The following is a 13,008-nucleotide window of genomic DNA, read 5'->3' as shown; positions in this document are numbered from 1 at the left end:
CATACGTGAGAGATAATCATACTGTTGTGGGTTATTAACCCCTAGCATCCCTGTATGCCGATTGGCTGAGTTAATCCCATTTTAGTACCATATACATTATTGCATTGCATTTTTGCTATGAGAAAAGTTTTATTAAATCAGCAGCTGAGAAAGCCTGATCATTTCAATGCGACTTTGCCACTTACAAGAAAAAACACATTAAACACATTTTGTTATGTGGACAATTATGAAGTAACAGTGTTCAGCACAAAGTTAGTAATTCAGAAATATGTTATGTAGGTGACAATGGGTGTAGCAACTTTGAAAGGGCTTCATCTGTATATTGATCAAATGCACTCTAAACCATGAACACCAGTAGTAAATATCTGCCTATCAGGGCTTATTATTCAAACAGCGGATTTCAAAGTGACACTGATGAATAGCAAAATGCATTACAAAATGTAGTTGGAATCTGAAAAAATAATGTAAAAACAGGATTAAAAATGGCAACCTTGGCAGGTTCTTAGCTGCAGAGAAATAGTGCTTCCAGGCACCAGGATAATTGGGTAAATTAAAACCAGAATGATAATCAGCTGCTTAGACTAGCAGAAATAATTCTGAGTAGGTGGTTTGTAAATACCAGGGAGGAGGTCCTGCTAGGGATGTCAAAACGATAAGAATCTGTACTGAAGTTTACCTAGTGCTAGTTATAACTATACAGTACTATTGCACCTTGTGTGGCATGGCATTGTATGCAAATTCTTCTTCAGAAATGAGTTTGTAAATCTCTTGAAATGCACAGATGTGAACCTCTGGGGGTAATTCAGGTGCGAAGTAGATGCAGCTGTAGCTCACGAAAGCTCATGCTCAGATAAATTGGTTAGTCTCTAAGGTGCCACAAGTCCTCCTTTTCTTTTGGCGAATACAGACTAACACGGCTGCTACTCTGAAACCTGTTAATGTAGTTTCTGTATTTCATTTCCTAGTTTGAAAATTAGACTCCAGCAAATTCATTTTTTATAATACGTAACATGGCGAACAGAAATCAAAGAGTAACTTCCTAACTGCATGTTGATAGGATCCCCAATTCACTGCATAGCTCTAAACAGCTACAGAGTCTGCCAAGGAGTCAAAGAGGGGAAGTAGTCTTCAGTTACTCCATGGGAGGAAGGAGTTTGGCCAGTGAACTGGGGACAGAAGATAGAGAAGGGAGAAGGAAAGAGACTAGGGTCTGGGAGCAAGCAGACTGTAGTTGTTGGACATCAGGTCCCTGAGCTGGAACCCAGATTAGTGGGTTGGCCTGGGTTTCCCTACCAGCTGCTGGGAAAGTGGCACAGCACTGGAAGACTGTCTGGATTGGCATGCGGACAGCTGAGCCGGCAGGACTTTGAAACCCTGGAACGGGAGGACTACACAGTGACATGGCTAGAGGAACGAGTCATAAAGAGGAAGCACTGCAAGTCCTGGAGAGCAAGGAGGAACGTGGCGGGACCAACCATCAGAAGGGGAGTGTCAGACCTGAATGGAGCTAATCCCCGGACGACAAGCCCCAGGTTTGCAGTAGTTCTGCCTGGGTTCCATACTTATTCCTAAACTTCCTACTCACTGGAGGGGAGTGGTTCAGAGGCAGAAAAGGGAGTTGGATGCACAACTTCCAGTGCATTTGGGTACCCAACTCTCTTTTGTTTCCCTGAAAATCTTCTGAACCTGCTCTAGTGTGAGCATGTTGGGTAAAATTTTCAAAAGCATCTAAGTGGCTTAAGAGCCAAAATCTCATCCAAAGGGCCTAAGGGCCAGACTTTAAAAAGGCCACTAAAGATGTAATGAGGCACCTCATAGGTGGTTTTGAACATCCCTCTAGGCATCTATCTGCATATTTAGGCACCAATGGCACAGATTTTTAAGGGTATTTAGCCCTAGCTGCACTAAACATTGCAACCCCAGCTGATTTAGGAGACAAAATTCATTATCAAAAGTGATTTAGGCACTTATTCTAAATCCCATAAACTGGCAATGGGATTTTGGCTCCTATGTGCCTAAATCCCTGAAGAAATGAGATTTAGGCTTCTAAATCAGCTAGGTGTTATCATGCTGAGCACAGCGCCCTTAGTGCCTAAATCACTTCTGAAAATCAGACAGGCCCCTAAATCACTTGGGAACTTTTGGAAATGTTATCCTCTTATCAACTTCAAACCACTTTAATACATTTACAAAACTTGTTACGCTCCTTACTTTGAAATCTCATCTTTTCTGATGAGAAGCTGGCCAGCAGAAGCCCGCAAAGCCAGATCCTGCTTGCCTTTCTTGGGCAATGAGTCTCAATTTTTGTTTGTTTAAAGCTGTTCACATTTACCCCTTAAAAACTCAACAGCCTAGGCCTGGTTGCTGTAACTTCCGAGAACAAGAGTGAAAAATCCTGCAATAGGAAGGAAAGCATCTGCTAAACCCTCTGCATGCTTGTATCGCTTCGAGTTAAGTTGCAAGGCAGATTTTTAAAATGACAGCTCTCCCTTATTCAAATGTTCCAGTGCTACAGTTGACAGCCATGACAGTTATAAGCACAGCCAGGATCTGTGCGGCTTCTCTCATTTCTGACTTTCACCCACACCTCCTTCAGTTGTCGGCTAATGATCAGAAATCAGAAGGCAGCTTGATAAAAACTGCTGTGTGAATATAGACTTATTCAGTCATGGACACACAAGGGAACAAACAGTGGGAAATTCACCCTGCTTGCACAAAGCCCACATTCTTTGGGGTGCAGGTTAGGGATCTGAAATAAGATCTGAGTGGGTGGACGCCTACTGAGTCCCATAGAAGTTAGTGGTCAGAGTTCTGCCTGTGTAGATCAAATTGCAGAATCAGGTTTGCAAGAGAATGGAAGAAAGAGCCATGAAAATAAATGAGAGCTCAGGAAGCAGATCGCTTGCCATTGCTTCAAGAGTTGCATTAGCCATCTTGACAGCCTGTACAAAGGCACTTTATCTCATCGCTTGACATGAGCATTAAAGAGAAAGGAGAAAGGAAACGCTTGTGAATAACAGGCATAATAGGAAAGACTAGTTAAGTGAAACATAACTGACTTCCAGTGGAAGCACAGGGACAGATTTTCAAAGTTAGTAGCTGAGACTGTGTGCATATATTTCTGAGTACCTAATTTATGTATGCAAATACTTGATCTTTGCACACAAGTGTCTCGTTTGCAAAAACACTTTGAGTATCTTCAGTATCTGTCCTAAGATTCTCCTTCGATAAATGACATCTCCCTTCTGATGTGGAACTACATACTTGTAAGTCCTATAATTTAAGTAATTCTGTTAGATTTCCTTGCTACAGTGGCATCCTATTGACAAGTTGTCCTTCATATTTGTTAGAAAGGTACAATTACTCAGTAGTTATTTGCAAATTAATTGCCATTTCCTAATGAACAATAATACAGTATACCTGGTTGTTTTCTTCCCAAAGCAATACTCTACATTCCACTTATAGTGCCAATCGATACTTAATTACCATTTAGTGTTAACTTTTAAAATAAAATAATGTTTTATAATAATCTAAATTAAAAGCTCTTTACTACGGTTACTTCTATAATAAATGCTGGTGAAATGACCTATTTGAAAGCGAATCACATTATAAACTCACATAACTCAATTTTCAGAGCTCATCTCATGCATACTAAAAAGATGTTAAAGGCTGTGCAGAACAGTAAAAGAAAAAAACCCATTTGTATAAAGGAAATACGATTCTTTGGAGTAATATAAATATACCATAAATTAACAGCAATTCAAGAAATCACCAACAGCGTGCATAGTTTGGATGATGTTATATCTCAGTTAGCGCTGTAAAGGTGAACCCATTATTTCTGGTCTATGCATAATGAAATCCTAAGCAAAACAGCATGTAATTTCTAGAAGCAATATAACAATTTCCGATAAGGTCATGGTGTACTTAATTTGAGACTGGGCTACACATTCTTCATTGTTCTTGTCATCTCAAGATTTCTTAAAGAGTATAGTTGTCTAGAAATGCAGTACAGGTTCCTAGAGTGGCCCTCAGTCATATTTTAAAAGTGATGTTGGGGGCGTCATGTTCACTCAACGTTGTACAGAATTAGAATCCTTAGCAGCATGTGCATTTTTTCAATTTTAAACGTTTTTTTGCCCCACTCTGTCTTTCTTGTGTTTAGAGTTTGCAGTGTTATTGTAGCTATGTTGGTTCCAGGATATAAGAGAAAGAAGGTGAGTGAGATATTTTATTGGACCAATTTCTGTTGGTGGCAAAGGCAGTGTAGCTCAAAAGCTTGTCTCTGTCTCTTCCGTCCATGCAAGTTGGTCCAATAAAAATATTATCTCACCCACCTTCTTCCTCTTATATTTAGGGTAAGATTTTTAAAAGTATCTAAGTGATTAGGGAGCCTAAATCCCATTTTCAAAAGGGATTTAGAGCCAGATTTTAGATGCCGAAAGATGCAGATAGATGCCTAGTGGGATTTTCAGAAGTACCCAAACACCTAACTTCCATTAGAATAACCTGTTCAAGTGCTTTTGAAAATTGCATTTAGGCACCTAAATACCTTTGAAAATCTGGCCCTTAGGAGCTTAAGTCCCATTGATTTTTCAGTGAGTCTTAAGCTCTTAAGTTGCTTTTTAAAATGGGACAGGCTTCTATGTCACTTAAGTGCTTCTGAAAATGCTACCCTTATTGTCCAAAACTTTCTGAAAGAGGTACCCGATCCAAAGCCTGTAATCAATGAGAGTCTTCCCACTGTTGACAGGAGGATTCAGATCAGGTCCCAGGTGAGCTGCATCCCTGAATATGAACGGTCAAGAACCAAAATGGATTACCTGAAAGGATAGGCAAAGGCTATGTCAATGCTGAGGTCGCTCTCTGACTTGTTTGCACAGTCCACGCTGAGCCGCAGGCCTCCAGAATAACCACCGCATGTTGCAAATGCAAAGATTGCAAAAAGCTGTCAAAAACAAATGACATTTTCATTTTACTTCAGCGACAAGAACAACTGTATCTATACAGCGGTTTTCTTGACTGAGTCAGAGGTCGCTGCCCAAGAAACTCGCTCAGATTATCAATAAGGCAGAGTGGTCAAGAACATCTGGGTTTTAATACAAACAGACTGGTTATTCTGAATAGTAATAGGAAGTGAATTCCATAATTAAGAGGAATAATTATAAGCTTCTCTTGCTCTCAGTGCCAAAAATTACAACCAGGCAATTTAGACCTTAGTTTAGACTAAGAACATATGGAGAAAGAATGAAGATTGACCAAGTACAACAGACCATTTTAAACTTTAAATATAAATAAAATCACTGCAAAATGTTCTCAGGAGCCAGTATAGGGATTTCGAAGGAGTGACACAAAGGCAGACACATGGTTCATGTAGATATATTGACACAACATGCAAAATATGTTATCACATTATCCTTCATTAGTTTTTCATGAAGCTACATATGACTTTGAATAAAAGACTAACATGATTTATTAGTTTTTGGAATCATTATTGTAATCTTAGATAAATGAGCAGATGCAATAAATCAATACTAAAGTAAAAGGGAAACAAAGCAAGTTACAGAATAAATTCAACAGTCCAACGAGGCCTGGGCAAAAAGTAAGGTGGTTCAAATCCAGGTTCAATTTCATCTTAATTCCCGAAGACGCGTGCCTACTTGTATGGCGGAAGTCGCAGTGCTATTGGTTTTCTTTTTTGCTCCATCTCGGTTTTAAATCTAGGAGGACAAGGCTGCCATGGGTTTTGCAATTGTCCATTTAGGATGCTTTGCGAACACACCACTTGACATGGACATGGGTCAGGCACTTGATTCTATTTTTGTCCCTTCTATAAAAATAAATAAATAAATAAATAAATAAAAATCACATTCTGAGCCAAATTTTGCTCTGACTCACACCAGTATAAATCTGGAGTAATTCCACTCATTTTAATGGAGTTACTCCAGATCTACACTAGTGTAAATGAGAGTGGAATTTGGCTGCCTAGATTATGTCACGTTCATATTAACAATGAAATAAACGATGGGTCAGTGACGAAGGAGGAATACAAGCATAGCACACACGTCACGTAAAGCAGAGCCTGTCCTGAAGCACTGAAATGACAGATGTGGGCCACAACAGGAAAAGTAAATTTGAGGCAGAATGAAAGAACGATGGCTGCATTAAAGACAGAGAGGCAGGATACAGAAAACTAGAGCATACTGTAACCCATCCAAGGCAAAAGACCCTAATAAGTGCTGTCAATACCAGCTGTATACCTTCACCCCACCAACCACTCCAATTCATGGCACAATCACAGCCAAACTGGGAGTTGCATTATCCTCCTCTGTCTTCAGGTTTCCTTAATATACGTGTATATTTTTGCCACCTGTTGCCAGATTACCGTTCCTGAGCATTTGGAATGGAAAAAGCTTTTTGCTGGCACAAGATGATTTGCTGGGGGTGACTCAGAACAAAGCCAAGCCACAGTGTTTGTACAGACAATTGAGATTGTATGGGAAGGAAGCACTCAACACAAGAGGAACAAAGCTGAAGTACGAGGTCAGTGATAATTGGAGAGACTGGCTGCTAGACAGGTGAACATTCTGGCCTTTTCCCACATAAGTAATATTTTGTGCTCAATGGCATGGAAGATATGTAGAGCCCAATCCTAGGACTTTGCAACGTGGCAGTAAGAGCAAGGTAACTCCTTGAAGTCAGATGTGTCAGACCTACACTGGACAGACAGATGGACTGACTAACATAACTGTAGGAAATTTAGGGGTGGAATGGCAGATGGGGATCCTGACCCATTCCCCCAGCAGCCCTCTATGGATCTTGCTTCCCCCTCTCTTTTCTCCCCTGAAGCCATGCTACGCCATTCTAGGGCAGCTGTGTCACTCCTGCAGGAGGAAAGAGGAGGGTGGGCACTGGGACCCCAATCTAATAAAAACCAAATGAGCAATGGCACCTAGGTGTGGCTGGGGGAGGGCCTGCAGAGGGCCTGCAAACTTCTGCTCGTTCCCCGCCCTCATCACCATGGAGACGGGGTAGACTCCAGTTCCATTTTGGAGATCCCTGTTAGGAACGACGCAGTCACTTCAGTCCCTCCAAATGATTGACAGGACCTGACCCCTCACGTTCCCCCGAAGTTATGTGTGTGACATGTGGGCCCTGCATCCGTGGAGTCAGCCCAGCCCATATAGAACCAAGGCCTACAGGAGGGAGAGGGACAAGACTGCCTAGCCACAGGCCCCAAGTAGAAGCGGGGGAGGAATGGGTACACTATCAGGGCCCAGTCCAAAGGGGGCAGCTAGGCAGAGGGCCACAAGCCCATCACCATGAGAAAAAAAATCCAGGCCAAATTGTGGCCATTTGGTTTGATTCAATGTTATTTATATAATCTGAGTATGTTTTCATCAAGGACAGGTCCATCAATGGCTATTAGCCAAGATGGTCAGGGACACAACTCTATGCTCTGGGTGTCCCTAGCCTCTGACTGCCAGAAGCTGGGAATGGGCAACAGGGGAGGGATCACTCGATAATTGCCCTGATCTGGTCATTCCCTCTGGGGCACCTGGCACTGGCTGCTGCCGGAAGACAGGATACTGGGCTAGATGGACCACTGGTCTGATCCAGCCTGGCCGTTCTTATGTTCTATGTCTGTGGGATAGGGGCCAGTGTTATGAGTTGGCCCTGGGCCCGGCATAATGAGTCTGGCCTCCCAACAAACCTAGTGTGAAGGCTTACCGCTCTTAAAGTGAGAGCTCTCTGGGGCGGAGACTTTGTATTGTTCATTTGCACAGTACAATGGAGCCCTGATTGTAGTCTGTAGGAGCTATCCCAATAGAAATAATAAATAAGGCATGACTCCTCACATGGCAGCGTCTGTACAACACACTTCTACTTAAATCCTAGTGGGATTTCAGTCAGCGATGGGTGGGAGCTGAAAGGAAAATCTATAAGGGGCAATGATAATTAAAATCCAGAGAAAGAGTTTAAAGCCAAATCAAAACACAAAAATCCGCAGCTATAGCAGGTGGCATTCCAGTAAATTTGCAATGACCGTTGTTAAAATGGAGTCCCTATAGTGAAGGGGGTTGAGACATTCTCTTCATGCCAGTGTGATAGCCACCATCTTGGCCATCACAACAGAGAATGAACAAGGGGCCTCCAGAACTAAAACCACACGCTGCTGTAGCTTGAGCTAAGGAGCCAGGGCTCCCTAGCTGGGCCTGTATCAGGCTCCTATTTTTTGTGGACTATGCACAGCGGGGAACCCGTAACACTCACTCATAGGTATCCCAATGCTAGCATACACTATGTTCTTCTGTTTCCCCACAGCATTATTAAGTACTTGTTACATGCCAGCAGTGTCCTTGGCCCTGCCTGCACAAGACAAAAAGGACAGACAGGCCCTACTCAAAAAGCTTGAGATCAGTGGGAGTTAAGTGCCTAGGCACTTTTGAAAATCCCACTAAACATCTACCTACATCTTCAGGCACCGGAATTTAAAAATCTGGCCCTTGGCTCCTCTGTCTTAGCACCCCATCTGTAAAAGGGGGATAATGGCATTTCCCTGCCTTACAGGGTTGCGGTGAGGATAAATACATTAAAAAGATTATGGGATGTTCAGACACTAAGCTAATGGGACCATATAAGTACTGTAGATAAGAAGATAATTCTAAAACAATATTATTAATTCACTTACTTTTGGGCAAAGTCTTTAGAAATTTACCTCTGCTATGATGCCCACAGAACCCTGCCATCTGACCGCAGATAGGCTAGTGATGAACAACTACTGTTTACCGTACCACATTAGCATATTCCACCATTACCTTGCCATCCCCTCCTGCAGTTCTCTTACCCAATCTCTGATGCAATATTATAAATGTTTTGGGGCAGAAACAGTCTTTTTTGTTAAAGGCCTGTAAAGCACCTCGTATAATGGAGCCCTGATACAGGCCTCCAGCTGCCACTGTGTTCTGAATAATGAACAACAGTAATAGAAAGGCGTAATACAACATTTATTCAATCGCTTTTTAAATGTCAGGTTGGCTAACAACCTAAGTGGGTAAAAGCTGAGATTTGCTGTGTATTAGCCTGTTAAATATTTATCCCAAAACTATAAATGTTGCTACTGTAACTCGAATAATAGGCCTTGATAGTAAATGAGGTCAAACATTTCCTTTGTAAAGAGGAGTTATTCTGCACTTGGAACTAATTGAATTCCATACAGAATAGCAATGGAAATTGGGATTAATCATTCTGTTTTAATTTGTAAGGCAAAGTCAGAAAACAATACATTTAAGAAGAACGGGAAATACCGGAGCTGAGCAGCTTTCTGGCCTAATTAATGAAGTTGTAAATGCAACTATTTTGCAGATATGCAGGGGGCCACAAAGATTAATAGACCCTAATAAATAAAGAGGGAGCTAAAGGAGTGCAGGAAGAGATAGCCCTGCTCTGAATACACAGTAGCATCTCCTCCATTTCCCTGGCAACTGGGCTGCTCTGTATTTGGGGCACGGAGTTCAAAGAAATGAACACATTGAAGGTATATCTGTTTTGCTAAAGCTTTATCAGATAGTATACACCTATGCCATTTAAACTCAAGGAGCCCCTTTTAATCAAGGGGTGACTTGAGGACAATCTATAAGTATCTACAGGGGGAGCAAATATTTAATAATGGGCTCTTCAGTATAACAGACAAAAGGTCTAGCACAATTCAATGGCTGGAAGTTCAAGCTAGACATATTCAGACTGGAAATAAGGTGTACATTTTTAACAGGGAGAGTAATTAACCATGACCAAGATCACTGACCATTTTAAAATCATGATTGGATGTTTTTCTAAAAGATCTGCTCTAGGAATCATTTTGGGGAAGTTCTGTGGCTTGTGTTCTACAGGAGGTCAGACTAGATGGTCACATCCTGGTTCCTTCTGGCCTTGGGATCTATGAAACTATAAATCTCTTCATAGAGAATTTGCCACCCACAACTACAGTTATTACTACTCAGGAGGGAGCAGTAACCTTCCTTTTCCTCTACGCTGTCTCCTCTCCTCTCCTGTTTTGATGCCTTCTCTTCAGTGGCAGAGTTTGTGTAGGCTACCCCTGAATTTGTGCAGCCTCTTTAAATTCCTTATCCATCCAGGTCCAAGCCTAAGAACGCTGCAGGCTAGTTCCTATGCCTGCCTGTCACATCCAGCAGCCTTCTGGGCTTGCTCAGAAGCCTGGGGGAGGTTATGGACATGGGCTCCCGGCCACAGATGAAAAGACAGCTGAATAGGGCTCTGCATGTCTGACTTTACAGAAGGCTCAGCAAAAGCTGGGACTTGCCCTGACACTTCCTATTGCTTTGTCTCTTGATGTGCGGGGGGTCGTCTATATGCTAACACCTTGAACTCATAGAAGCTAACAAAAGCACAGCTGGTCTGGAGGCAGCAGCAGGAAATATACAAACAGCACCTTTTGGGAGACGCTCTACATGTCACATGGCAGACGGGAAGAACAGAGGCTCTCAACAATGGATATTTCCCCCTGGGTTTCGTGACAAACTTGTAAGCATTGTTTTCTTTTTGTTCAAACGCTTCTTTGTCCCTTTTTTGCTTTCACTGCTTTCTGCTGTCAGCTGAGTATATTATGTATTAAACCAAGATTTACCCATCAGGTTTTGCCTGTGCTGTAATTTTGCAAGCATACTGTACTTTTATTATAGGTAGATTTGTGTAAATTGCAGCTGTAAACCCAGCAATGGGAACTTGATGGACCAGATTCAATAAAAACGCCATCTGGAAAATAATTTTATTGAACCTGGCCCCTCTGACATAGAAAAGTTTATTGGCAAAAGTCATGTTTCATTATGCTCCTATTTACTTCCTACCCATAAATCCACACGTACCAATATTCCCATCTGTGCTATGCATGCATGCCATATTTCCTCTTGAAATTAAATACATCTTCTTCCGACCACATAGTTGCAATGAGCAACTATGGACTAGACTGTGTCCTTAGGCTCAGCCTTGAGCAAGAAGCGATGGGGAAGCAGCACGGCTCCAGGAGGAATAATGACTCAGAGGGTCACACACCATGCAATCATGAAGTACAAAGGGGGTGGCTTACTGCTCAGTTTGTGCCCACTCAGCCTAGCGGCTGATACACGGGAGAGATGAGGCTCCACCGATTTCTGGCAGCTCTCCACCGCCTCCCCAGTTGCTACGTGTGAAGGAGCAGCTACAAAGCTGCACCACACAGGACCCGGCCTGTGGCCACACAGGTGGGGAGGTCATTGCCGTACGTTTCCTAATTAGCCATACTAGGGAGAGTCACACTCTCTTATGTCAGGTTTCAGAGTAGCAGCCGTGTTAGTCTGTATTCGCAAGAAGAACAGGAGGACTTGTGGCACCTTAGAGACGAACCAATTTATTTGAGCATGAGCTTTCGTGAGCTACAGCTCACTTCATATAGCTCCCTGTGGCTGAAGAAGCCATAAGCAGCAGGAGGAGTCAGGTGAACAGCTGCCCTGCGTCAAAAATGTTCCCTTCTCGGGACAGCACAAGCGAGCAATAGCTGCCCTTGAGAGGGCCTGAGCATCAGACTGAGAGGGAGCCTGGCCTCGTTCAGCCATGCTGTCACTGCTGGGGAGGGGGCCAGAGCACCGTTGACTGAATGGGAGACTGTGTACATAGAGTGTGTCCTAGAGTTTGGGCCTTAAAGGGGCCACCAGATCACCAAGTTTGACCTCCACTATCTCACAGGCCACCAAACACCACCCAGCACCCATGCACCAAGCTCAGCAACCTGAATTAGACTAAAGCCCTCAGGAAACTCGGTTATTGCATGCCACAGAGAGCATGGCCTACATGGGTGGTATTTCCCACACTTCTCAGTGTCCGAGAGTATAATATGCCACGCCACACACCACTAGCCCACTTATTCCAAGGGGAAATTATTTGTATTACAGTCGCATTCATGAACCCTAAATGAGATCAGGGCCTTACTGTGCAAGGCACTGCACATACACACAGTGAAAGAGAGTCCCTGCCCCAAAACACTTACACTCTAAATAGATGGGGGGGAGAAAGGAAGGATTATTATTCCCATTTCACAGATGGAGAACTGAGGCACAGAAAGATTAAGTGATTTGCCCAAGGTCATGCAGGAAGTCTGTGGCAGAACTATGACTGAAACTGGAGCTGCTGAATCCCAATTCTTAACCACAAGACCATGCTTCTTGCCTCTTTCAAAAGGCAGCACATCTCGGATGCTCAGCGAGGTGGTGGTTAGAACATGTTCTTCTATGAGTCTCCCCTTCTCTTTGTTTTGTCACCCCCCCCCACTCCCTCCACAATCTGAGGCCTTCACCTGTGTAAACTCCACTGTAAAAATCTCCAGGTAGTGACTATTGTATGTTATCCCTGGAAAGTGTTATAACACTATGTAAAACGAATAATTATCTGGTGCCTAGTGAATAGACTGTAATGAACAATACACTTCCAGCACTCATTTTACTCCATCTTTTAAAGATCCATTTGTTACTAATTGCTGTGGGGGAAAAGCCACACAACAAACCATTGACTTCTCACAGTCATATTAGACCAAGCTTAGGAGATGCCAGGGTTCAATAGCTGATTTACTTGGATCAACTGGAAGCACTTAGAATTTTCTTCTATTCTGAGATCAGACCATATGTTCAACAGGAGGACAATCCAGCCTCTCATTTTGCTCCTGCAATCCACTGCATTCGGGTTTACATAATACTCAGAAATATTATTTGCCAGTGCAATGACAGACATCAGGTGGCGATCAGTCTGATGTGGGGACACAAACATTTGTAGTTACCAGTCAAACGTTCTGAAAGTTCAGAATTTCAAATATTTGATTCACAGCAAGAGAGGGCAGATATTGAAAATGTAGGTCTGAAGTCCTACCAGTATGTAAGAAAGTTAGCATTTTCCTATCACTTGCCCCCCGCCCCAACACCCAACCTTCACTCATCCTGCCATCCCGTGTTTAAAAAAAGAGGGGTA

The 13,008-nt window shown here is 42.8% G+C and overlaps 1 protein-coding gene across 1 annotated transcript in view; it reads right to left on the bottom strand.

The window, feature by feature from the left end:
• Positions 1-13,008, bottom strand: part of SYNPR (synaptoporin) — a 174,904-nt gene that overhangs the window by 44,385 nt on the left and 117,511 nt on the right. Inside the window, exon 3 of the mRNA XM_073350984.1 lies at positions 4,821-4,945. Within this exon, the coding sequence (XP_073207085.1) occupies positions 4,821-4,945 (125 nt within the window). The remainder of the gene's footprint in view (positions 1-4,820; positions 4,946-13,008) is intronic.

The sequence above is a fragment of the Lepidochelys kempii genome, chromosome 7 (genome assembly GCF_965140265.1).
Source record: "Lepidochelys kempii isolate rLepKem1 chromosome 7, rLepKem1.hap2, whole genome shotgun sequence".
Lineage (NCBI taxonomy): Eukaryota > Metazoa > Chordata > Testudines > Cheloniidae > Lepidochelys > Lepidochelys kempii.
The sequence above is the reverse complement of the archived record's forward strand: the minus strand, read 5'-3'. Positions and strand labels throughout refer to the sequence as shown.